The sequence below is a fragment of the Varroa jacobsoni genome, unplaced genomic scaffold (assembly GCF_002532875.2).
Source record: "Varroa jacobsoni isolate VJ856 unplaced genomic scaffold, vjacob_1.0 scaffold_799, whole genome shotgun sequence".
In the NCBI taxonomy this organism is placed as follows: Eukaryota; Metazoa; Arthropoda; class Arachnida; order Mesostigmata; family Varroidae; genus Varroa; species Varroa jacobsoni.
Window position 1 is genome coordinate 114,497 of NW_019213701.1, and position 26,633 is coordinate 141,129.

Here is a 26,633-nt window from a genome sequence, read left to right on the forward strand (position 1 = left end):
TTCATATTGATCCATCTTCGGCGTACATTTTTACCCTTTTCGTTGCTGTAGAATTAGATTAAAAAGAATTACTTATTATTTCACATATTACGTTCCATTAATTTATAGGATCGTACAGACAAAAAAGTCAGTAATCGTTGTGCTCGTCTCTTGCGTTTAAACATAGCTAACAATCGATGTATTATTGTATAAAGTAACCTAGACACGCCTTTGTTGATTCTTCTTTTGTGTTCCATTAACCTACGTTTTTTTTTATTCCAGACGTTTCTCATTGCCTTTGGCGATCAAACCTTACTGGCTGTCGGTTCGTACTCGACAGGTGCGCGCCTTTTGCAGAAAACTAACGTGGTACTACTCTACACGGTTTTTCTTTGGTGTACTACGTCGGCATTACTCCAGACAATCGACGACGAAGCGAACCGTGTATATTTTCCACATTCTAACTTAAGACGGTGCTACTTTTCGCATCTACAAGCCTGCAGCAAACACTCGAATCCACTAAATTTAATATCATTAATATTCCTTTAAACCAAACAAATGATATTGTATTTTCCCCATTGGGAAATAATCCCCGCTTAGCTGAGGTCGTTTTTCACCAACGGGGACAATACCAATAATAGGAAGAATTTCTGTTAAACTGTAGTATATAGGGAGTACTATATATAAGCATTTATTTGCTCATTTAAATTAAAACAGCTTAAATTAGCTGCGAGCTAACCAAAGCTGAGTGGTGATGGTCATCATATGCTTCTAGGTAAGTTAATATAATCTCAGAGTTTGAGTTTATGAGAGTAAAGATAATAATGATCCCCAAACAATCATACTTTACCAAGACTACTAAAATGTGGGTGCTAACGAAGTGAATGAATGGGTCCGCGATAGTGGAGTAACAGTATCTGTCCTGGATACGTTTTTTTTTCGTATTTCCAGAGATTGTTTAATCTATTCGTCGTCTATGAGTAAGCTCATATATGGATCGGTATGCATATTTTACCTTGAGTATCTTTTTCCTTACCGGCATGACCTGTGTGATTACACAAACAATTTCTCCTTTCTGAAGTAGAGGATTTCATGACTAACTACAGTTCCAAGTGATATATTCACTTACGTAGCCCGAAATGTGTCTAACCCAAGTCTACGTCCATCGACGTAGACACTTCGGTTACATTAAAAAATTTTGAAAAAATTGGGATTAAAACTAGTGTTCTTCACATAATATTAAAGCTGACATATGCAGAGGGTTGAACGGTTACTTTCCCAAATTAGGTTTATTAAAGGAACCATATAAAATTAACAAAATAATAAATAACAAAGAATGTCCATGTACTATATTAGTCTACACAACTACTTCTTTTCAGTTTGTGATAAGTTGTTACACGTTTTTGGTTATCCCACATGTTCATCAAGCTGGCATAATCTCCTTCCAGTTTAGATTTCTGAAGTTTCACGACTTCAAGCGATGCCTCAAAAGTGCTCATAAACAGTGTTAATCTTGGCTTAAATCTGTGTATGCGTACTGCTATTAAAACGCTATCTTTCTGTTAAGGGGTGAAAACTTTTGACTACCCTTGCATATAAAATGTGTGGCTATGCCTGGAATATTTGCGTAAGTTATTCGCATAGTTATCCAGGGAAATAAGGCAAGTTCGCGTCTTGATTCAAATTCAAATCGCCCGCGAATTCTTCCAATTGATGGCCGCTTGAGAATCGCAGCTGCATCGGCCGCCAGGTTGTATCGTGGTCATCATTTCTTAGCCAACTTGAACTCGGCGAGGGCTGTGTGTAGACGCTGTACTTTTTTTGCCCTTTTCTATCGTAAATATCAGTAGACGCACTCTAGTGCGATCTGTGTGAGCAATTTGTTCATCGTGCTGTTTGCGCCTTTTGGACTGATCATACGAAGAATAACAACAACTTAAACATTTCGACGGAAAAAAGGTCGAGAAAAAGCATAAAACTCGAAAGACCAGAATTGTAACGCCAAACGACAGCGTGATGATATTGTTGTAAAAACGCGGAAGCAAAACTGAGAACTCTACCCTTCTTTTAGTGGTAGTAATAGTACTGCGGGAATCGAGTAGCCATGGTTGTGTTGTAATCTATTATTTATTGTCTACCTTTTTCGTACGGTAAATTCGTGTCGATAAAGTTCCCAGTTCTTCCATTAATTTCCTTTGGCTTCATTCACACTAAGTTGTTGGAAGTGTTCTTAGTATAGTAGCCACTTTTGGGGTGTTCAGCATCGTCCAGCGGTGGATCTCCAATTCGACGGTTTATGATTAAATAGTCCGGTAGTGAACGAATAAAAATACGCTGGTGGTCGGTCTTTGCGGGTTATTTTTGCTCACCGTCGGTCGTCAGCTTGCCTCAGGCTTACTAGCCACTGGTACGTCCTCTGCTCCATTACCTACTTCCAGTATTACTAATAGGATAGGAATGCTTTCCTGGCTCTAGGAACTTCGAGAGTCCGACCCCGAACTCACCACCACCATTAGTAATCAGCAACAACACCAGCTAAGTACTCGCTAGTATCAGGACTACCTCGAAAGTGGAGAATACCAAGCAGGGAGGGGGGGCAAGCCGACCTCTGAGCTCTCCGACTCTTCCTAACGTCAATGCCAACGACGGAAGCACTGCCTTTGCTGTCATTTTCGATTCTGCTCGGATTGGCTCAAACGCTGGGTGGAAACTGGTATACACGGCCTTTTACCAGTTTACGAAAGGAGTCATATTAGAGTGGTACACGGCGAATCTCATATGCCGGAAAAACGCCACAACATTTTGTCAGCAGGATCAGTGCGAACATGAGCTCACGGCAATTTCACCATATTACCCCGTCTTTTTTATAGTCGTAGTGTCCGTAAACGGGATCCCACCGTATAAACGCTAGGCTTTTGATTCTTATACGCTTACAACTTACCTGTATAGTGCCGAACGAGTCTCTAAGAGTGAATCGATCTCGACGAGAACAAGCGTTGTTCGACTCTATTAGTTAGCAGAAGTTATAAATCCTGGATTGACCTATTTTTGTCAGTGGACGTGTTAATCGGAGGTTCCAGCCGCAGTTCTTTCCGCTGCTTCCGAGAATACTTGATGCATGTGAATAATTTGTTTAGCTGAGCCCCAGTGCGACCAGGAGTGGTTTTCAATCCCCGTAATCCCCTTCAGTTAGCCCGCCTCGTCTTACTGTCAGTGCTGCCAGCTGAATTAGCTTCTGCACCATCACTAGCATCTACCGACGGACCCGTTGCTAGATCAGCGCACGGGTCTTTGTGTGCCTGCCTGATTGTTGTCCGTCGCGTGCTGCGGAGCGAGTCCTAACCGTCAGTCAACCCTAAGCAGCAGGAGCAGCGTTGTGCTCTCCACAACACAACAACAAACGTCATCAGCAATATCGATAGTGCACCTATTGTACATCACTTGAACGATACAGATATTTGAAGTTCGGCGTCTCATTCAAGTGTTGTTGCGTTTTGTGTGCTGCTGACTGGTGAAATCGACGAGAAGCAACTTATCATCGTCATCATCATAATTGTCACCGCCGACGTTGTCGTTCTGTCCGCCAAGCAAATCAACATTGTCTTGAATTAGTTCTCTATCCTGTTTTGAAGAAGTTGACAAAACACTAGGCTCTGTGGCGAGACAGGCCATGTCGGACAAGTGTGAGACGCAAGGTAGAGGTAAGTTATAACATTGTACGAAAGACTTACATGTGCCATTTTTTAGCCCGTCGTCTTTGTGTTGCTTAATTAGTGGGTATGAACGCGTCAATGCGCCACCGTTGAAAAGAAATTGAAACATTACTTAAAATAAACAGTTATAGCCGGGATGACGGACAAAGCAATAATATTTTATAGGAAAGCATCTCAGAAAGTACTTATTGAATCTTGATGTTTTCCTACAACATTTTTACTTTGTGTTGTGCTACTGTAATAACCGTACAATAGAATTATTATAGGGTGGCAAAGCTTTTTGTGTAAAGTTGGAACTCCTCAGGTACAGAAAGCGGCCGCAAGAAGAAGAATAACGTGAAGTTTTCCTTCTTTGCCAGAAGAAAGCTAGTTATTTGTTTGAGAAGTTTTTAAACAGTAATTTGAACAAAAGAATATCTGTGAAATGACTTTGTGCCCAGTTTGTCTGAGACTTATTTGCCGTTCGATGCAACTGGAATAAAACAGTTATGGTTAATTTGTTTATGATAAAGCGTTTGATCTAACAAACTGTATTCACTATGTGAGTAGCCCAGGTAACATGCCCACCTAACATCTGTATGTTGTCACGTATTACAATTTTGAACCAGTCATCTGTTATTTCAGCATAGTGACAACTCAGGTGGAAATAATTTCCTTGTTTGCTTTGTAAAACCGGCAGACTAAGTCGATGAGCATCATTGCTTTAGAGGGTGCGATGCGCTTTCAGACAGAATGATCCATTTTTTGGTGAACATATAACGTTATTTGTTACTAGCCGTTAGCATTATGGCTTGTGCGTTCCGTCATTAAGAACCGACGTTCGTAGTTTGTTGGCAGCTCTTCTATGTGACTGGTGAACAATAATTTCATATGAATTAGACGAAGAGCCTAGTTCTATCCGAGCGATGATAGTTTTATGTGGATTATCTCAGTTCTACCAGTCGTGTGCAACGCAATGGCATTGGAGCGAAACATCTATGGGGTGTAATGTGCTTCATTTTAGTTTAAGCATTCGGGGTTACAGCCAGCCTGTTACGTCATCTACACTAAGACGGTCATCAGCTCTATTTTAAAGTGTATGCTTCTGTATAGATGTTGTATAAATTATTGATGTTTGAGATTCTTAATTGTGTTCTCGTTGCAAGAATAGTTTGTGCGTACTGCCAAATCCGTTGAGATGTTGGAAAACGTAAGAATCAAAATGACAGGGCTCGGCTTTACATGCAAGTTGAAAAAACAGCTGTAATGCAATTCAATGTAGACGATTTCTTCGATTATTTTAAGTCTAAGGAAAACGATTTCTGAAATATATTATGAAATGAAATCTTATTTAGCAGAGCAGCATTGTTTTCTGCTTGATTCTTCTGTTGAAAATTTCTTTCTTTAATCAGGTTCTGTTTATTCATTATTTAGATTAGGTAAGAATCTTGAATAAACATAGAATGACTTTAGCGTCTTGTCACTAATATTATATGATTGTCTGATGTATTTGTTATTGCTTGTTGTCGATTTCGTTGTCCATTAGATGGCCGTCGTTCAGGATCAAGCAGTGCGAGGTCCACTCGTGCCAACTCGGTTGCTAGCGAGGATAATAGCGCTGCCGATCAACGTAAGCATTTTAAATACCCCAAAACACATTTATCCATAACATTATTTCCTGTTAATTTCAATGGTAACTATTCGTAATTAAAGAAGAGTCAGAATTATTGCATACACATTCTACGCCAGGCATCAGTTACATAGAGCAGTGCAACTTATTTTCTATATGACGACTTTATAGGGAAATGCTACTTGGTAAATACGGGACTTCCACTTTGACAAATGGTGCAAAGCAGTTCGAAATATTTTTAAAACTTTTTTCGTGCACTGTATTTCGATGCACACGTCAATCGAGGGCCGTCCACTTTAATATCTCGAATTCCGGAGCCCGTGCTCGCGGTGACGCATTATCGAGTACTACTATACATCATACTATTTGAGCAAAATTATTTTGTTAAACCGCGGATATTTTTATACGTTTGTTGTATCTGGGATAGCTTTACTTAGAATGGGCATCAAATAGAGTAAGTTTGCTTTTTGACGCTGTTCACGGATGGTATTCCAATGGTGACGATATCAGCAGGAGTTTATATTCATGCGCTGACCTGCAAAAACTGGTATCAGCTTTTATCCCGGGATGTCGGCGTACTGCGCAGCAGAGCTTGAGACGTGTCTATCCTATCTCGCTAAACTATCCACACTAGGAGTTCTGTTAAGCGCTGCTTCATTGAAGATTTCAAATACACCCGAAGTCTGCAGTGAATGGTGTGCCCACTCGAAACGGGTCGTCGGCTGCAAAACAGATAGCAGCTTCCGTAGTAGAGTAGTCAGCGATTGCAAATGAAGCAGACAGGCTCAGTGAGGCCGAGGAAGCAATTGTAAAAGCAGAGGTGCTTCCAGACAGAGTGGAACAGTTCGAGCTGGTAAGCGCTAGAGCTGAAAAATAGCAGCTCGTTTGCCTTGTCTTGGGAAGCCCTCTAGGATAACATTATGCATTTGCTGACTGAGGCATTAGGTTGTGTAGTGACAAACGCGCATGGCACATGTGAATCAAAAGGCATTGACGGAAAGGCAGGGCCTAATTAGCGCGCATTCTAAGGGGCCGGTCTTCGAATTGTTAAGGCTACAAAATAATGTGACAAACAGATGATGTTGGAACTGAACTATAAGAAAAAGAAAATTAAAAACTTTTATATTTAGGCTACGTTTAGATCCTCAAAGCTTGATGTTGTAGGATGTAAAGGAGTCAAGTAACTTAAGAATTACGCATTCTTGCTCATGAAGGAGTAATGGCGTTAGATATATTTCACACGCATTAAAGCTGATTCCTTTATCAATTTATCCATTTTCTATTAATAAATGAAATGGTTTCAAAAGTCAAGAAGTTATTGCAGTATGCGCTGTAGCTGTGATACAATTAATATTCAATATTATGCTGGCGTTAATTCATAATAACATTTAACTGTTAAAAGTCGCAGCAGTATTGTGACTAGCTTCATTGCAAGAAACTGTCAAACTGTAGCTGGCAGAGACAAATTTAGTTTTTGTTTTCGAGTCATTTTATACAAAGCCGTGTTACATTGAGAATTTGGTCGGGCAGAAACAACGCTAGACTCAGGTAATGCCCAGCTTTTTATTCGTTTAAGTTGCTGTCTGTCTTTCTCTTTCACAAGACATGCTATGTTTGGCTGTCGTCATCCTTAAACTTATTATTGAACCCCTTCAGGTAATGGTACAATTGGCTCATTGGTTACTTCGAAGAAGTCTTCCTCCGTTGTATCTTCAACTACGGGCGGCAGGGAGTGCGGTACTGAGTCGAGTGGAGAATTACGAGATCGGCTACGCTATTCGTACGAATTTCTGAAGAAGTTACAGAAGAGCAAATTGTCAAGAAAAACACCCGACTGTATGTCGAAACTCCGTCAGGAAAACCTCCTACGCGAAATGTGGAGAAATGATAGTCCGTATTTTTTTTGTACGTCTTAGAAGTACGCTTCTATGTATGGGCAAAACTATTCGAGGGAATCCGTCTAACAGAACGATTCACGGTCGCTAATAGGATTTTCAGCTGAAATGCATAAGTATTGTATTATTGTCGCGTAGTCCTTAGCTCTTGTACAACAGAAAAACTATGTTAACTTACAGAAAAGAACGTTTGTGGAATCATTGTTTGACTATAAGTGGTAATTGTTGTTATTTTTGCGCAGAGGATGAAAAGAAAGATGGCGCTAATCGGGAAGTTCAACTTGACCTCGGTATGACTCGGAGAAGCTTTGTGGCCGGATGCCAGGTCGCCACTTTACAGGTACACGGTAAACTCGAAAAACAATGTGTGGTGAAAATCTTCAAAATGGTGCCTTCTTGTCCCTATATCATCGATTAGCGAAGATTGGCTGCCTAAAATAAACTTTCTCGGTTTTCCCTCTGTACTTCCTTTTACCATTACCCTCTAAAGACCTCTTTTCGTATCAGTGCCTCAATATATCGACCTTGCAATCTCTAAATAGTAATAATAGGCATATTGCATCAGCACGACGGAATTCTCAAGCTACGTGCTTGATTTGAAGATTGATTTTGGTAAAATCCTCATTTAAGAAACCTTTAGTACGTGTTCGCTAAGGGAAATCGCATAACCCCATTTTTTAACGTTATGTCCCAATCCCCTTTGTTGTCATCTTGAATGATCTTTCTACCATTGGTCATTTCGAGTCATGTGCTTTTGATTATTTGTTTGTTTCGCTCCAATGGGCGATTCTACTTCAATAATCAATTGCCGATGTCTAGCAATCAGAAGGCGTTCCAAAGACCACATCGAAGCTCCTCAGTCTCCAGGCGGGTGAAAAGGATTCCGCGCAGGGTTCAAGCCAGAGCAACGGTAGCTCAAATACAAATAGCATTAGCAAGGATTCGAATGGCGGTACAACCGCAGCTAGCGGCCGGCGCATCGGAAGTGGACGACTTGACCGAGCGTACGTAATTGATAGCTAAATCTCCTTGTCGAACTACGATGGTTAATTCTAGAGTACAGAATTATTCTGTGTAACCTTCTGTGTAGGTTAATTGGAACTACGTAGCTTGCTCATCTCTAAATTACTACAAGACACTAAGACTTATGAAGACGAGAAATACGTTAAATAGAATCAATAATCCTGAAACTATAAAATAACCAAAAAAAAAGACCATAGCAACGGTGACTCAGTTAATCTATTTAGGTGAATTTTTCTGAAACATGGTTTGTCTTGTAAATTACGCTTGTCGCTCCTTCTGGAATTAATATATTTATTCGCTCCGTTTTTTCGTACTTGTTATACTGATGATTCAGGTTTAAAGATACACGGAGTGATCGCGATCGGGATTACGGTTATGGAACAAACGACCGTGACAGGGACCGAGACCGTGATCAGGGCCGACGTCGTGGAACGTTTGATTTCCGTAAGGACTCGAAAGGAAGTGACATGAGAAGTCGCCGGTACGACCTTGCGCCACGCGAAGACGAGCCCGAATGGTTCACCGAAGGCCCAACTTCGCAAACGGACACCATTGAGCTCGGCGGCTTTGAAGATGCTCGCACCGGATCGTCTAGAGATGGTGCTTCGAACAACAATCCATCTGACTGTGGTGAACCACAGGGAAGTGGCCGTGAAAAGAAGCAGATGAATGCCCACAATAGGAGTCAAATGACACCCTCACCAGATCCGGAGCGGCATAAGAAGTCATGGTCCGAGAAGGAATTACTTCGAGAGCTTGCTTCGACTGGCTCCAACAGTGGGCCGAAACGCGAGACACCGTCCCCGTCTCAAGATGATGATAATGACAAACCGTTGCATTCAGAAGCATTCGAAGCCAGCCAGGAGCGTCAGGGTGCGTCAATTTCCTTTGAGAACTTCTTCTTGAATTCGGGCGAGCAGACACATGCCGAACTGCCTGATGAACAGCGACCATCATCAGCTATGCTTGGGTCTCGCTTTATGTCCAAGGTGTTTTCGAAGGCTCCGATGCCGTCTCCTGAACGCGGAGAGTCGCCTCGTAATCCTTCTCCAGATCATAATCAGCATGAGCAATCTGAACAGTCTCGCCCAGTCATGGAAATGCTTCGAGCTGCCACTATACAAGAGGTGCCACCTCCCGGAGGAGTTGATCCATCGCCAGGTGGGCCACCAGCATTCCTGCGCGAACTCATGCAGATGCCGCTTCATTTGCAAGGCGGCGGGGGAGACATAAGCCAAGCACCTCCTCATATGAATATGATGAGCAATCAGCAGCATCACCAGAATAACAGCGTTGGTGGCATAATGAGTATGGGTGCAAGTCATGGGCCCCCTGGACCTCTCGAAGCACTTCTTGCTGGTCCACCTGGCCAGCATCATCACCATCACCATCATCATAATCACAATCATCATGGCGTACCTCTTCATCCCGGTCAACCGCACATGCATTCTCCTCATGGTATGCCGCCAATACCTGGTCCCCCTATGGAACATATAAATAGCAATGACGACCATATTCCCAATAATAAATCCAATTGTGATAATGGGCCAGCTATAACTAGCGGCAGGGAGCTACTTGATTTGCTTCTACTGGGCGCGTCTGCTAAGGGGGCACCATCGCCTCCACCCCCGCCTCCACAACATGCCAAAACTGTCGAACAGTTGGAAGCCGAGTTCAAAATGCAGGCGTCAAGACCCATGATGCACCCTTCAGTTCATCATCACCAGCACCAGCAGCAGCAACAACAACAGCAGCACCAGCAGCAAGGTCACCTTAACCATGGACCACGTGGCGGGCCAACCATGTCAATGCATGGTGGTATTCCCCATCATCCGCCACCGATTGACAGGCCCCTCAACGGGCTTATGCCCTTAGGCGAAGTAGGACACCATAATCCTATGTCCATGGGAGCAATGGGACACCATTTCCCGCCGGGTCCGCCTCACATGCGCCTGCATCACCCCCCGCAACAGCAAAACCATGGGCTGAATGCAGGCCAAGATATTTTACGACTGTTAACTGAAGGCGCAAATCGGGGAGATGTTGGTCACGGACGTGGCATTGACACGGCTCTTGTCAAACCCGCCTTCAAGCAGGATCTGAAAAATGTCCCTACACAGGTACTTCTTCGCGAGAAGGACCTGGTTATTCAGCGTGAGTCGAATGGCAGTGCTCATTGTGGGCCGCGTCCAATCGTCAAGAGTAATAAGAGTAACACTCCTCCGGGACCACCACCTCCGGCGATGCCGACCCCCCAACCTCACGAAAACGGTGCCGAATTTCTTTCTAAATTCCTTCAGCAGCACCAGCAGCAGCAGCAACAACAACAGCAGCAGCAACAACCATCTCAGCAGCATCAACAGCCATCACAAGCGCGGCAAGCGCCATGCAGGCCTCCTCATGGCGGTGGCCCCTACCTCGGCGGAAATACCAGCAACGGCCCCACCCAGCATGCGCAGAACAACAGTAACAGCACTCATCAAGGCAACGGCGGGAATCCTAAAATGATCCGTGGGGGCAATCCGCCTCCAATACAATCAACGCATCAGTCACAGCCGTCGACTGTGCTCGAAGAGTTGTTTGCCTCGGCTGGTCAGGGTGGCCAACAAGATAGACGCTTAATTCTGGGTCCTTCAAATGGTCCCCGCCCACTGACTGGGATGCACGGGCAGCGTTACGGCGAGATCACTCATTATGTCCCTCCACAGCATATGCAGGTTCCACAGCCGATGAAGTCGCAGAGTAACAGTAATAGCGTACAGTCGCATAACCCATCGCCCTTTGCCAAGTGGTTCGGTGAAGGTCTACCGGCGGGAGAGAACCCAGCACTCCCGCGAAACGTCGTTCGCGTCGAAGATCTCGAACGTCAACAGCAACGCTTCCACTAAAAGTTGTCTGCTATCTGTGCATGTAAACTGACTATGCTTCTTCGTTCTACAGAATTGAGCGTAACTGAACACAAGCAAGAGATAGGGCGCATAAACTTCAGTTTTCGAAGAAGAATATTGTTGAAGAATGTTTCATCCATCATTGCCTCGAAAGTCTGTGGCACCTACTGTTACGTTCATCGATTATATTTGCGGGAACCGATTAGTTTAAACGGTTTGACGTCTCAAAAGGGCGTCATAATTCAGCGTCTGCAGAAGTAATTTTTCCATTGGAGAACTCCCTTGATAGAGAATAATTTTGTTTAACCGGGTGGCAAAACGAATACAGACGAATAGTGCAGTATTATGGTTATGGCGAATCCTTTTTACGAAAGCAAAGAAGCTGTGCCTTGCCTTCAGCTTGTGAATACGTACGACGACCATTATCAAGAAATATACGCGGATTGGGACTAACGCAACTACCATAATGGTGATAAACAAACATGATGGACGCAGAAATGGGAAATAATAGTGATGACCTTGTAATCGAGGAGCGAAATTATTCATGACTGGGATGTGGGCGAAGTGACTCGTTTAAGATGTGACAAACAGTAATAGAAGGCTAAAATAGCACATATTATAAAAAGGGAATTTTTCTGCGAGCAAAGAGAGCGCAAGAGACACCTATCGGGAAACAAACAATAAACGTCATAATAACCAAACGACAAGCAACCAAACAAGCAGCGAAAGAAACCATAAAGACGAAGGAAGAAGCAAAGTAAATTCGAGATGATGCAAACAAGTACAGTATAGATAAGGGTCCAAACAACAGAACAAAGTTCCTCTGTAAATAGGTCACTGATGAAGAGGTTTAGCGACCACCAATTAGAATCAACAACGGCACCAACGAATACAATAACAGAAACATACTATGGATAAGTCATGCAAAAACTTATTCTGAAATAGTAACAGACTGATTTTGTGACAGGCAAAGTGCAGTACTTGAACTGCCGCATAAAGTAACGATACGGTGGATGGTGATTTTTTGTTTCTATCGAGGCAAATGTCTGGGGACACCGCGATACATTTTGGTGATACCGTATGGTTATAGGGTTATAAATGCATTAAATGGCCAGCGCCTTTGTTTACCGTTCCTTTTTTTTGGTGAAATGTTGAATGAACTTGGCAATGGAAGTTCGTGATCGGGCGAGATTGGACTCGCGCTGCTTGAGGGTTGCAGTGTAGGGCCTTAAAGGTCACTTGAGGGTTGTGACCAACAGGTCCTTCAGTCTTAAAGGTTGACTGAGAGTTTAGAGTTCACCCGCCTGTGTCGGTTCCATTTGCATGTGGGTACTTGAGCCTCAAGGGTTGGCTCAGTTCTTTTTGACAGCTGAGAGCATTCATCATTAGCTAGGACGAGGTGGATTGCCGTGCTTTTTGCTTATAACCCATTTATATCAGACATACATACATTAACAGGCAAGCTGTATAAGCTGTTCGACGATAGACGCACGTCCTTTAAGAATCTTCAGCCTTGAGGGTTGACTGAAGATGTTTACACGGCTTCAAATCACAGATCTCGAACTCAGAACGTTTCTGATTAATGTGCGTCTTGTCTGCTCACAGCAAGGCTGCTGACTGTATGTATCTTAATGCGGTACATTCGACCTTTTCTCTAGTGACCCTGTAAGCAACCTCAGTCTCAAGGGCTGCCTGGGGATTGGCTTCAGAGTACTGGACGGTTCGTCTCCCAAGGCATGTCATCTGCCTCCGCCACTGGCAAAAACAACACTAAGAAAAACGTGTCCATCCAAGTGCACCCTTTATCATCATTCTACCGCATCGGAGATTCGTTTATGCGATTTCCTATATACTGCAGGAACAAGCCGATGCGCTGTTGGAAGGGCGAGCTCAAAAGTGATGCCAGTTCGAATTGGGCTGATGGCGAAATACTTTTAGCCTCATTCATTTCCAAAGTAAAAATGAAAATGTAGTGGTGGAAAACATTGTACAGCTGGGTTTCTAAATATCTGCAGCAACTCTTCTTGCATGCATTACATTACGCGTGCAAAGCTCGAAAACTGAATGACAGTTTGAGGACAAAGAAAAACGTCATCTTTAAGAGGAACAGTTTGGATTCTGCTAGGGGTTCTGAATCTATAAACATGAATTACGAAACACGGTTAAAATTGCATTGTTGCAGATGAGAAGCGCAACAAATACGGTTACGTTTGCGTCAGTGCAGAAAACATTAAACAAAGAATCATATTTTAATTTAGCGACATAATCCCATTTAGGGATATTTAATACATACACCGGGAACATCTGAATTGAACTAGCGAACCGCAAAACAACGAAACGCATAGAACTGCCTGAGGAAGAAACTCGTTCTGTAACATTTTAGTTGTGATAGTCGCAGCGATTTTGGGCAGAAAGTAAACATATACACACATAATACACATGCACACGCACACACACTCAAACACTGAAGAAAAAGAAGATGGTGGAACTCGTATGATGACATAGAATTTGGAGAAACACAAACAAAACTTGACCTGTAGCACAGTAAACTAACCAACAACTAATGCTACCGCTCATTGTCGGCCATCTGTCTTTTCTGTCATCGAAAAAAATCCTTTAAAAAGGAAATTAACGAAAAGAGACACCCTCTTTATTAATGGGACATCACTCTTATTTTTTTTGTCTGATTAAAACTCGCAAGTGTGAATTACGAGGTTCATTATTACGATTCTGAACACGAACGTTCACCTGCTAAATGGAATAAACATTCAATAAATAAATGTAATCTGTAGTGTTCATTGTTAGGTAGGAGTTTCAAAAGTGTCGTGAAACGGGAAAGATGGTCTAGGTAAAATAAGAAAGGTGGAAAACAAAACTTGTGTACAATAAAAATTTGATTAAGGAATAAGCATTTTCGATCTACTTTGACATTGATTAAATGAAAGGTTAAGGTTTAATTGGTACGAAATAGAGTGATAGTAGAGCGACTTATGACATTTAAAGGATTTTCTACCGAAAATATAACTGGTACCCTCTAAAGCTTGAATTTTCAGTAGGAACTCACGTCAGTCTCCCGTTGTAGGCTAAAAAAAAGAAAACTAACTTTAACAAACTTTCAATTCCTATTTGACTTCCTTTTACATGATTAGTAATTAACGTCAAGCAAGAAAATAGCCCAATGTGTAAGTAAACGATAGAATAAGAATAACATCTGACGCAAAAGCTTATAACACTAGATACGATGCGCCCATTTCAGTTCTAGTTAAATGGAGAGCTTCGTAAGCTCTAGTATTTATTTACCACCTTAAAACAACAGCAATATCATAGCGTACTTTACAGAGAAACATATCATCGAACAGGAAAGACACATTTTACAATAAATAGTTAATGAAGACGGGAATATTTCCTTTAATAGAAAAAAAAAACTATTAATTCCCTTTTCCTTTCAGTTTTAAGTAAACTATGTGTGTAGCTAACCTTCAAAGTTCAGCACAAAAAATATCAAAATTCGCTAGGTCTTTATTTGGCAATCGTATATTCAGCAATTAGTGTACCAAAAATATGGAATTAACGAAAACACTCCGATGTATGAGACAATAATTTAACTAAATTTTCAAGTAAGTCCTTCTACAGATAGCGATCCATTCCTATCCAAAGCAAGCTCACGATGTTGAATAGAAACTTTTTTTGTCTACTTATTTATATTATGTAAGCATTTCTCTACTTATTAAGTTACAGAATTGCTAATATATGTGCACGTGTTTCAAATTTTTTTCAAGGGCATATAAAAACGTTGCTTTAGTTGCATGTACTAGAATAGGGTATACGGCGCCTTTATTGTTAACTGTGCTATATCTAAGCACAAATTAATGAGTGTGACTGTGGGTATAAGGATAAATTATTGAAAATCAATATTATGAAGGGTGATTGATTAGCGTTTTACTTCGTATATATCTAGAAATAATTTTATGCGTAAAAGTGTATCTATTAAACATTGTTAGGCATGCCTTAGAAATGCTTCTACTTTAATTGTCCACTTATAGCAAATACACGGTAATGTAAGGACTGTAAATTCTGTGTACGTAACTTTGTGTGGAAGTAGGGGAAGGTTATCTTTGACCGATTGCTACTATTAAGGCAAATGCAAGTTTGCTATTTGGTACGCTTTTGATTTGTTTCGTCTTTCATTATAGTAATTATTTTGGATGTAACAGCTATTTCCTATCTGCGTAGTGGCAGATTAATTAGCATAGACATTTCCAGCGCGAGAAGTTTTTTCGACAGTAATTTACATGTTATATTATTATAATCAACAAGATTAGTTATTTTACTAACTTGATCTTTCGGGTTACTAAGTCGTAGCGTTGTCTCTTACTAGATAACACTTTTAAATATCGTATTTCTCTATAAGTGGCTCCAGTAAATGTTAAAGAAACGTCAAGTAAGCTTTGCTTCTATTGTAACAGACAAACAGTCATGATCTTAGAACAAGGGAATCAGAGCAATGTAGAGCTCAAACTTAAGTGAGCCCGCTCTTCACTTCTAAAACATTTGTATATGTGGTGGTAGAAAAAGGAACAACTTTTAGAGTTAGATGGCAATGAAGTGAATATTATGAAGTAAATAGCAAGAACGTGCATACATAGGTAGAATGTCACAAAAATATATGGACCACTATATTGGCACTAATTAACTGAATGTACTGTAAGATTAGGTCTTGTTGCGCAATTGGCGAGAACTTTGGTAAAAACAGCGAATTTGATTTCCAGCAGAGCGGAACATCTGCACCGCCATGATAAGAACAGCGTACCTCTACAGTAAAACGTATAGATGGACTAAAAGAAGAACTTGTAAAACACCCTGTCTGTTTCCAACCTTTAACGCCAATAACTTTTTTTACATGTGTAGCTTGAAGATAAAATCCTAGCTACAAAACTCACGACATTAGGAGATTGGACAATTTATCAATGAATAGCTCATCATTAGTAGCAGTGTATTGACCAGAATGGTAATAATTTTGAACGTCTACGATAGGAGAAAGGTTATATATTTTATGCAGATTTTTTTGCGATTTAAATACGGTTCTTACGTTTTACTTAGTCAAACCGTGTATACATTTTTGGAACACCCTGTATTAATGTAATTCGCTTCGCTTTTGTATAAAGAAGAGCAACTTTTCTACCACAGATTCTCTCCATAAACGGCCCATAGATACCGCTAAATTATTTATAAGTCAATTTTGGTTACAAACATGTACGTATTAAAACCATTACTCTATGGGTTTTCGAAGCCGATGCTACATTTGAGACTCGAAGGAGTGGAGTTGTGCGTAATCGTGATTTAGCCGGAGATAATATCGGAAGGGATAGGAAAGGGCAGCCCACCAGGGCCGGGTGCTGGCCCGATTCTTCAGGACAAACAGGACGAGGTTCTGACGGAGCGAAAGACCCCACTCGCCCTTCTCCTCGGCCATTTTGATTCCTTCAGCCAGAAAGACCAAGCAGCACAACACCGTAGCATACAACACACAGACACACGCAACACCGTCACACTGATCGTCGTCCATTGCAAAATATAAACATTGCGCAGCGGAGTTTACTCACTTCGGATCTTGCACCGTGAGAACCTTTTTTACGGTTCGGTAGGATAAGCAAACGATTCCTGTACGGTAGGCATTTCAGAAAAGATCGTGGAACCCAGTTTTCATAGTGGCATCGGTGGAATCCTTTTTGTTCCCATTCGACGTACATTCTCTTGTAGCTGTGCCTAAGTATTTATGGCTTCTACTATTATATGATGTCTATCTGATTTGTACATTCGCGCTAGTTATAGTCGAAGCATGTTTTCCACGGGGCTTTCGGTAATCGTCGACTTGTGAGCTCGTGACCAACGAAAACTAGTGCATATTTGCCGCATATCGAAGTGGTAGACGAAAAAACGTTCAGGCCTTCATATTGAATATATATCTATTGACAGCTTGTTACGTTAGTTAGAATCCAGAAGGTTTTAACCAAATTTTTAACTGTTTTCGATGAGACCCCATGACTCTCGGACTGTTAATATGTTAGATGATCTAACGTTACCGTAAATTTTCACAGTACGGATAAGATCGACTTTGCTCTAAATGTTAATACTGTATTATCTCGCACTTCAGGTCGTCCCTATTCGAAAGTCTTTTGCTGGTAGTACGGTTTTTTTACTCACATTCTCTGGGGAATGTGGAAGCTCTCTCCACCAACGAAGGTTTGATTATGGTGAACGTGAGCTGAAAAGTAAAATCTGATACATAAAGCAACGTCCGGGCCGTTCGAGCGGTGCTCTCAAATGATTAGCTAAGAGAAGAGTGTTTGCATGAAGCTTATTGATGTAGAATTGAAAAATGTCTTTAATTGAGCTATTTATTTTCACAAAACTAACCTAGAATATGGAAAATTGTGTGGTGGCGCAACTTCTAATAAACTTGCTCTTCATGCTCCATTATTAGTGCGTTAATTCGCTTCAACTCTTCATACAAACGGAAAACACTGTCATCTATTATATAAGCCAGTCAGATAAGTTATGTTTCGATTCGTTTGTAGCGTTATTACCTTCATCGAAAACTTTGAATTATTTCGTAAAGGTTTGCCTTACGACAACTAACGAAAAGCAATACAAATTGTAACTTATACAAGTGAAAAAGATGTCCAAAAACCTCAAATTACATTGGTTAGTCGGACTCGTGATGCGATTTTTGAAAAATCTAATTTCTTTTCACAACGCAGCAAATATGATAACCATCCTGAGTGCAACCTCACAGCAGTTTAAATATCATAAGCGGTCTTCTTGATTTTTTGCCTAAGGTCGGTGATATGCCTCCCAAATATGTCTCAGGTTCTTTTCATTATATAACATTATTTACAGAAAATTCAGTGTTATAGTAATTTTTCGTTGCTTTGATTAAGAATATTTGACGGCCATGGCGGTTGGCGTGAAGCCGCGTAGTGACGGATCATCTCCAAATGGTTTGACAACGGGGCGAGCAGTCGCTGTCTTGGCAGTCGTCGTTGGTTGTCTCGTGATTCTCTGGCCAAAGATCTTCTATCCGATGCTCATTGTAGCGTTAAGGTAAGCGCTAAGCTACACAATTTGTCACACATCGTGTCTAAGTTATTGTAGGACCGATACATTGACCCTTGGTTGTACATGAAAATGGCATTCTGATTGTCTTTCAAAAAATCTATGGTCATGGTAAAAATTAAAGATTATTAGTTTCTAGAATTGATCTAATTATAGATCAAAATAGCTTTCCATACGTATGACTGCTATATATACAAAATTCGGGTCTTTACTGATAAGCATATTGTTATAAAACTAAGTACGTTGCCGTCTTTTCTTTGGGCATTCGTACCCGCATTTGTATGAAATAGATTTCATAACACTAGTTTTTTTTTTACGAAACATACGTTATTGAAGCATAGCCATTAGTTACTTTGTCTACAATGACTTGAGCGCACCTGCTCTACGTATGCACATCAATGACTAATAACAATTGATACAAATATTGAGCCTCATAGCAATATAGGGAATCCATTATTCACTCTTGCTGTATAAAATAACTCGTTACCGACAACTTGCCGTAAACATAAATAAACTTGAATTTAAGTATATAGTAAAACGCAAAAATATCGGGTTTTTGGAAAACTAACGGATAAACGTCATTTCTTAATAGAGGAACTGATGGAAGCGACACGGATTATCCCCCTCCAATGGTGCCCGGGGGTCCAATGGCAGCTCGACTACAACAGAGCGGAAAGCGAGTTCCACCTCCACATGCGCGACTGGCCGCTCCTGGACCCCAAGGCCCGAGTAAGGGCGCCTCGAAAAGTTCAACATTTAACATTATAATGCCCATTTATACTCTTGGTATCATCATTCTCTTTGTCTACATGATCTTCAAGATTATGTCCCGCAGCGATAAAGAGAAAGTCGATCTTAACAGGTTAGAATGGCGCAACTCATTATATTTAGTTATAAGGCACATCAAACGATCCATGCTATCCTTAGAATATAGAAGCTCTTAGAGATCGTTACTTCAGAATAGCCTTAGAAATCGGTAATATGTACAAACGAGGACAAGATTATATATATATATATATATATATATATATATATATATATATATATATATATAAAGGTTTATTAGCAAGAAATTTAATCTTCATATAACATTCATAGAAGTTATTTAATTTGTTACCGTATACCGTAGTGTCGTTGTCCGCAGTTCTATGTATAGCCATTATCTTATGTCTAGTTAAAGACTACTTCAGGTGACAAAAATAAATTTCTGATCCACTCCCTCTTTCTCACTGTTATAGACTAGCTTACAATGAACGGTCACAGCTAGCTCAACAGGCAATGGCTGCAAGGCGTGGGGGCCTCGAAGTGGCCAAAGGCCAAAACAACAACTTTGAGCCTCCGAAAAGGAACAGAAAGGATCCTAGAAATGGTAGGAATCAACATCACAGCTACTAAAAGGATAACATGGTCGTGTTATAGTGGAATTCATGGCGTGAAATGTGCATTGCGTATAATGACTATAAAAGGAAGTATCTAGTTCGCATTGCACGCAAGCTGAAACTGAAAGCGTACGGCCTCACCCAATTAAGTATATGCATCTATAGACCATGTTAGTATTATTCGACATATAGATGATAGAAAGATATTAACTGCCGTTTTTTATTTAGCGTTCGAGAATAATACTAAAATCGTGCTGAAAATGTATGGTAAGGACAAGATGCTGGACGCTCTGAATGTGGTCGTCAACGAGATGCATGAATACAAGAAGCAAGCAATAGAACTGACAAAACAACTTGAGGAGCAAAAGAAAACGACCAGTGGCGAGAATAAGGTTGGTCTAAAATCAGTTTTTACTTACCTACTGTTCATAGCATAGCCGTATGTTCTCGCAGTATATGCGAGACTTTATACGGCAGCGTGTTTGCTAGGCGACGTGGAATTATAGATTATTTCTAAGAGTTGTGCATTAATTACGAAAAAATTACAAAACATGGCTGTAAGTCAATACTGACTGATTACACTGTATAATCTTTTGTTTTTAGACCTACTAAGTAAATATAGATATATGTATGTATATGTAAATTGGGATCCCCAATAGGATCGGGCACTAATGTGGGCATTTCCACTACGAATTACAGAGTTGAACATATTTTTGATTAGTTTAAAAAAGAGAGCACATAAACGAAAAATCCCTAATGTTTTTCGCCTCTATTAATCATGGCAATCTGTGATGGCTATTGGGCCTAGTCTAACGAATTATTTGCCCAAACCCCCACATAGGTTGATGACATTGATGAGCGGGAAGGGGTACTGACGGCCGAGCTAGAAGACGATGTCGAAATTTCTGACAAAGAAGAAGCCGGAGGCGAGGAGGCTGTGGAGCATTCCGAAGCAGAGTCAAACGAAGCCAATGAGTATGTCCGGGGTGATGCGACATCGCAAAATGACAACCTTGAAGCTGACGATGAGGATGATGAAGAAGTGGACGTAGAAAGGCAAGAAGAGGAGGAATATGCACCTTCAGAGGCCCCATCCGAACAAGACAGCGATGAAAGTGAGAGGGAGATCGAAAATCAGTCCGGAGAACAGAATTATGAGCAAGAAGGCAAAAACGATGAAGATGCATCTCAGTCTATCGATGACGTTGACGATGGAGGAGATATTTATGATGGTGAAGAGTACGGCAAAAATTATGATGACGATAATGATGATGATGGAGGTCGAGAAGAACGAGTGAAGCAACCGCAGCATACGACAAACACAGCGCGAAATGTGGACGCCGTGAAGGAAGAATACGTTGTGGATGACGGCGATGCTGATGAAGCTGGTCACGTTGCCGAATCTGGCGAAGAAAACCGTAACCAGCAACAGAAGCAACATGATCGTGAAGATCGGGACGTCACTGCGGGAAAGGAGACTGTGCACAACGTGGAAGGTATTGAACAAGTTAGTAAATCATTCAGTGATGACAGGCTTTACCAAGCAGACCAAGAGGACGAAAATGATGCCGAAGTCAAAGAGGTGTTCTGTCAGGAAACGCCACCAGATAAAAAAAAACAGAAGAAAAAGAAGGTTACAGTAAATAAATCAGTTTATGTGAAACACCCCGAGTGTCTATGCGGAACGCCTCCTCCGGACGACGACGACGACGAGAGATTGGCTAGTGGTAGGCAGAAAGTAGTTTATCAGAACGAAGCAGAGCGACATCATCCGCCTTACCCTTCAGCGAATACAATCGATGAAATATACCGGAATCAGGAAAGATTTCAGTTTCTCGACCATGCGACAGAGATCGAACCTGGAGCTAAACTTCAGTGCTTTGACGACGTTATCTACGGTCAATTTGTTACGGAACGAACGCCAGAGGAGAACAGCAGCGATGGTTCTCTGTTACAAAACAACCTACAAATTCTTCAGGAGCTGATCACAAAAGGTCGAGGGAATGATTTTGGTGAAATCGGCCAAGAACCCTCACCAAGCGACTACCAACAGTGGAAATCCATTACGCCTGAAGATCTTTTCAAGACAGCGACGACCGTTGTCGAAAGGACTGATGAGCGCAATGCGACCTGCGAAAGAAATTCCCGCCAAAACTACCGCAACGACGATCGAGTCAACGGGAACTACCAGAACAATCCGTCATCTGGGGGTTCTATGAAGTCGCGATTACCTTCGCAGAACTTCTACTATGAGGAGTCCGCCCCGAGTGGTGGCTTCGAAGAAAGTGGAAAATTGAGGAGGCGAACCCGGCGGGCGAGAAGGGCCGATTGAAAAAATACCGAGATGCCAGATTACGTTGAGCCGCGCTTCGTAGTCGTATTGTATATTGGTAGAGAACGTGTCGGCCGTATTCAAGAAAAAAGATACACTGCTAAAAAGCGTCATTCTTCTGTTTTTTTCCAGGCTTGTTTTAACATTAGTAGTACTTAAGCAGTGCTGTCTCTGCTAGCAAAGCTTTTGCGGAAAGAACGAAAGTCATTCGTATGGAATGTAAGCGCCATGAAGATGTAGGTCCTGATAGAAGGAATATGATTAACAGATATTCATACCCTCGTGTCATTTAGAAAACTTGACTTGCTCTGGTATTTTTCCTGAGTGGTCGAAAATAATTTATTAGCTAAGGCTTGTTGCATCGTCTGCACATATATAATAGGCAAACGTATCCGCCACGCACTTAATAATATCTAGGATACATCCTGCGTAACAATTTAAAGATCTAGTCATGCATTGGTATACGTCTATTTATAAAGACAACGTACTAATGTGCTATTAATTGTTTCTGAGATCACTTTTAGACGGGGTCAGCGCCAAACAAATCATGACGCACATCTGACGTTCTGATATTATGAACATCTCGAAACGGCCGAAACTAACTAGTTATAAGAAAGTAGTTTGTCAAGACAATAAGGTAATATAAGAATAATAGAAGAAGAAAAAGAGTAAATTGAGGTAAGGAACTGATTACGAAGATTTCAATGGTTTAATTTAGATATAGCACTACATATGTCGCATGTATTCGAACGTATTGAGAGAAGAATTTTAAAAAAATGACTAATCACTTAGCCATTCGTTAAACCAATACTGCGCAGTATTCCCTATAATAATTATAACAGGTACTAATAAAACGTAATCACTATACGATCGCGTTTTGATTCCTGATCCGTAACACAATCATTTACTGTGCTCGTGCACTACGTTTTAGGAGGCGGGAACGGCTGAAAACGGGCTTACAGTTTTTTGCAGTGGGCTTACGGCTAAGAGTCGGTTTGACGCTATAGTTCAAATGGAAATGACCAGGTAAAAGCTTAGTCAGATGCAAAAGGGACAATCAGATGTCGAATATTAATATGTATTTGCTAATCTACAACGATGCTTTCGCAACATAGATCACTTATATACATTTCAATAATGCCAACAAATCGTCCAAACTGACATGTTCTGATTGACTTATTAGCGTTCTTTACTAAGGCTCGCCCTCAACGTTAACCAGGCAGGCCTTATGTCGACAGGAAAGGGCCAAGTACCTTAAAGTGGTCGACATTCAACCCAAATGGAAGATGCTATGTTCGACAGCAGCGCAATGTTTACAGCATCTTTCCACCCTGACCTAGTATTAACCTGAGATGTCGTTTTTGTTTTCGATCATATATATACACTGATAGCGGCACTCGCAGGTATAGTTCCGTTATGTTCGCTTGGTCGAGTTCCTAACCTTAGGTTACATTTGTTCCTTCAACAGTTTGATTTCTTCGATTAGGAATCGGGGCACTGGTACGCAGGTAGATAGGTAGCAGCAGTGAGAAACTTCTCCGAAGGCTCTGGCTCTGTTTACGTGTTAGATTTGGAAAGGTATGGATAACTGTTTGGTTTCTCGTCGTCCGTGCGAAGGTGAACTGTAGGTGGATTTAGGCTGGGCACAACGGGAATCGAAACTTTTCTCTAATTGTTCGGACCGTGTACGTGCCTTTGAGTAAATTTGATTTTACGAACAGGCAAAAGGGAGTTTTTTAAACATTTCTTAAAAAAACGTTACTCCTAGCTCAGAAACAGACCGTCACCTTTTACATTAATGCTCAAAATTGCCGCACACTACTGTCAACGAAATTCTTTAGAAGTTATCGAGTGTTACGCCAATTAACTGCGTTCGGGATATGTTTTTAAAATTTGCGACCTCATGAATACGTTGTGCTCGAATGGTGGTGATGAAAAATAGCAAACAGCGCTCAAGACTAATATTTTCTGCAAACTTAACTAAATCTAGATGGTTAGTGGAATTTAATATACTTGGTTTTTAGTCAAGCAGAAATAATTATGAATAAGAGAATCAGCGAAACGACCAAAAACCCTTAACTATCTCTTGATAGAACCAGGTCTCTCATAAGGGCTTCCGGGATTTTTCGAGCTGGTTGGGCAGACCTTTCTCTACTAGAGTGGCCGCTGTTGTGTCTATGGACTAACAGCCATCATCCTCTAAGCGCAAATCATGTGGCGATAATTTAATCCACAGAGTCGTATCTCGCTTGAGATGAGATAGTGACTTCGCTCGACATTCTCTAGAAGACCGTTTTCGTATAGAAGTTGAGCAGAGGAGATTTCAGATCGCACAGCGGGCAGCATGCGAGGTCCCCCGGCCAGATGTCTCTGCTATGGTCGGAGTTTTGCTTAGAAACTTCGCTGGAAGTAGCAATTTTTCAATGCATATACGCTTTGTACTTTGTTATATTTGAGCATATATTCTTTAGAGTTGATCTTGAAATTGAGAAATGTAGCACTTAAGCCACCAGCGACACGTTACTGCGAGTATCGCGTTTCGTTGAACCTCGGTTTTTGTCCGCTGCAAACTTATCAACCCCTGCAAATAAACCTTGTCGAATCATTCACTGCACCATGCGTGTTAAATGCTTCACAAAGCAAGCGTCGTATGGTAAATACTCAACTGGTTATGCATATTGCTATATATAGTGATATGGAAACGTAATGGTTGGAAACGGAAGTTTCATATCAATAACATTAACGAATCAGTTATGGACTATCGACTAGTCCCTTTACCATTGACTACGCATAATTTCTGCGACGTATCATTGTTATAACATCTTATTATAAAGTAACTTTGAGGATAGTTATATTTTTTTGCATATATATAATTTCAAGTTCTTGCGCCTTCTCGCTGCATACTGGAGTACGATAGCAGGAAATGGATAGTTCATTCAGGTTGAGCAGAGTGCGAAACGAGATTCATTAAAGAACTTCACTTCCCATGGAAGGCTCAGAGGTTCCTTCACAACACCTGAAAAGGGTTTTCCAGTGTGGTTGCAACATGCGAGTTCGTATGCAGATTCAAAGTCCTAGTGTAGCATCTTCGTAGTTACTAACCGAAAAACGGAGCTATAATATGAGCTTCGACAAAATACAGTTAATATACCTTACAGGTACATACACTGTTAATTAGTGAGTTACTAAATAGAGTTGCCTCTCGTTAAGGTGGAATGATCCAGCAAAAAAAACATTTACCTTACTGTCGAAGCTACACAGAGACGTTTGACCTATTCAGTACTATACGAACAGCTGTTAATGTTTGTAGAAAAAAAAATTAAACCCGTTTACATCCTATCCCGACTTTGAGGGTGACCAACCATCAACCATTCAAGTGCTTGGACAATGTCGGGCGTTTCGAGATTGGGTCGAACTGACCTGGCTTAACGATAGCCGATATTCAGCGCGCAGTGAGTGATAAAATCAAAAAAATGACAAGTTTAAATGTTTATTAATACGGTTGAGCTCCATTTCAGTCCAAAATGAAAACTATCAACTGTGTCAGCGTGTATACATTTTTTCAGAATAAATTATGTTCATGTTATCTATACTGCATTAATACAGCATGTTCTGCATTATCCTACGTAATATAGGCACGTATTTTAGGGGAACGGAGACGTTCAACTTTATTGAGTTAAGAATCATTTTATTAAGGATTCTTAGTCATAAATATTTTAATATTTAGGTAATGGGCAATGAATGCACAGGTTCAATACTAGTGAATAGATAGCGTTGACATGCAGCCGACGCATAGTCCAGAAAAAATTGCTAGAGCATGGGCTCTTTCGTTTTCAGCCTTCAGGTCACACATTCACGTTGCCCTATGAAGTCGTGCGACCTCATTGATAAACTTAAAAACTGAATCGGCCCCGCAAATGGATCGTAAAGACGATTTGATTGCAATAATAAAACAAAGAAACCTGGAGCCAATCTAAATTGCACGGATCGACCCAGCTGCTGCTGGACTTAAGTACAGATTTTGGGTTCGGAAGTACTGAAATTTGTTTTTGCTTAAAGGTAAAAATAGAAAAAGGGGTAGGAGGTTTTCAATATTGGAACTCAATGGTTTGGCAACAAATGACCGATTTCTCTATACGCATAGTTAGCAAACGTTTCGCAAGCAAAAAATACTTAGAAACTATTTTTTCTGTAATCGACATGAAATTGTACAAAATGAACAGCCTAGTCGGTATGTCTATGCATTTAATCAGATTATATTATAATGCCCTAACTAATTATATTATATAGATTCCAATGCTGAAAGCGAAAAGAAATTCATCATTTATTTGTGTTCGTTGATTAGCAAAGATAAATACTGTTATGCGGCAGACATTTATTTCATTTAAGCCCCACCTCTATTTTAGAGGGATAAAACTAGCAGCTGTATATCTCTAAGTGCAAATAACTTAAAATATAAATTATCGGGTTCACCACCTGTCTGACGCTCTGTCTGATGGTCAAGGTCGACCGAATGCTATTGTTTGAAGATCAATGACTAATAAACATATTATCGATCGTCTTCGGTGGCTGAGTGTCTTCGAGGTGCGAATGACACCCACTCGATTCTTCGGGATCCGATCTTTAGTTATGCAACAAGTAGCGGTGAATAACAAAAGACAATACTCTCGCTTGTTTAAGCAATTCTTTCTCTGACAGA

At 40.9% G+C, this 26,633-nt stretch overlaps 2 protein-coding genes across 3 annotated transcripts; both read left to right on the plus strand.

Annotated features, from left to right (window-relative positions):
* The first annotated feature begins 1,759 nt into the window (after positions 1 to 1,759).
* Positions 1,760 to 13,892, plus strand: LOC111263916 (uncharacterized). The gene is made up of 6 exons (XM_022839420.2): positions 1,760 to 3,680; positions 5,218 to 5,301; positions 6,958 to 7,191; positions 7,439 to 7,536; positions 8,016 to 8,200; positions 8,554 to 13,892. The coding sequence occupies exons 1-6, from the start codon at positions 3,650 to 3,652 to the stop codon at positions 11,105 to 11,107; spliced, it is 3,186 nt and encodes a 1,061-aa protein (XP_022695155.1). The 5' UTR covers positions 1,760 to 3,649; the 3' UTR covers positions 11,108 to 13,892.
* A 2,740-nt stretch (positions 13,893 to 16,632) lies between these two features.
* On the plus strand, positions 16,633 to 22,801 carry LOC111263924 (uncharacterized). 2 transcript variants are annotated; one of them, XM_022839446.2, is made up of 6 exons: positions 16,633 to 16,775; positions 18,049 to 18,211; positions 18,816 to 19,085; positions 19,462 to 19,592; positions 19,831 to 19,994; positions 20,444 to 22,801. In XM_022839446.2, exons 2-6 carry the CDS (start codon positions 18,063 to 18,065, stop codon positions 21,932 to 21,934), a joined length of 2,205 nt encoding a protein of 734 aa, XP_022695181.1. In that variant the 5' UTR covers positions 16,633 to 16,775; positions 18,049 to 18,062; the 3' UTR covers positions 21,935 to 22,801. The 2 variants fall into 2 exon arrangements, with proteins under 2 accessions (XP_022695181.1, XP_022695182.1); XM_022839447.2 differs by having other exon boundaries at positions 16,633 to 16,725.
* The last annotated feature ends 3,832 nt before the right edge of the window (positions 22,802 to 26,633 follow it).

Coding starts and splice junctions, on each gene's coding strand:
- LOC111263924 (XM_022839446.2), top strand. CDS start 18,063: ATGGCGGTTGGCGTGAAGCCGCGTAGTGACGGATCATCTCCAAATGGT. Junction 19,086..19,461: donor GAGAAAGTCGATCTTAACAG/GTTAGAATGGCG, acceptor TCACTGTTATAG/ACTAGCTTACAATGAACGGT. Junction 19,593..19,830: donor CAGAAAGGATCCTAGAAATG/GTAGGAATCAAC, acceptor TTTTTTATTTAG/CGTTCGAGAATAATACTAAA.
- LOC111263916 (XM_022839420.2), top strand. CDS start 3,650: ATGTCGGACAAGTGTGAGACGCAAGGTAGAG. Junction 7,537..8,015: donor GCCAGGTCGCCACTTTACAG/GTACACGGTAAA, acceptor GCCGATGTCTAG/CAATCAGAAGGCGTTCCAAA. Junction 8,201..8,553: donor AGTGGACGACTTGACCGAGC/GTACGTAATTGA, acceptor CTGATGATTCAG/GTTTAAAGATACACGGAGTG.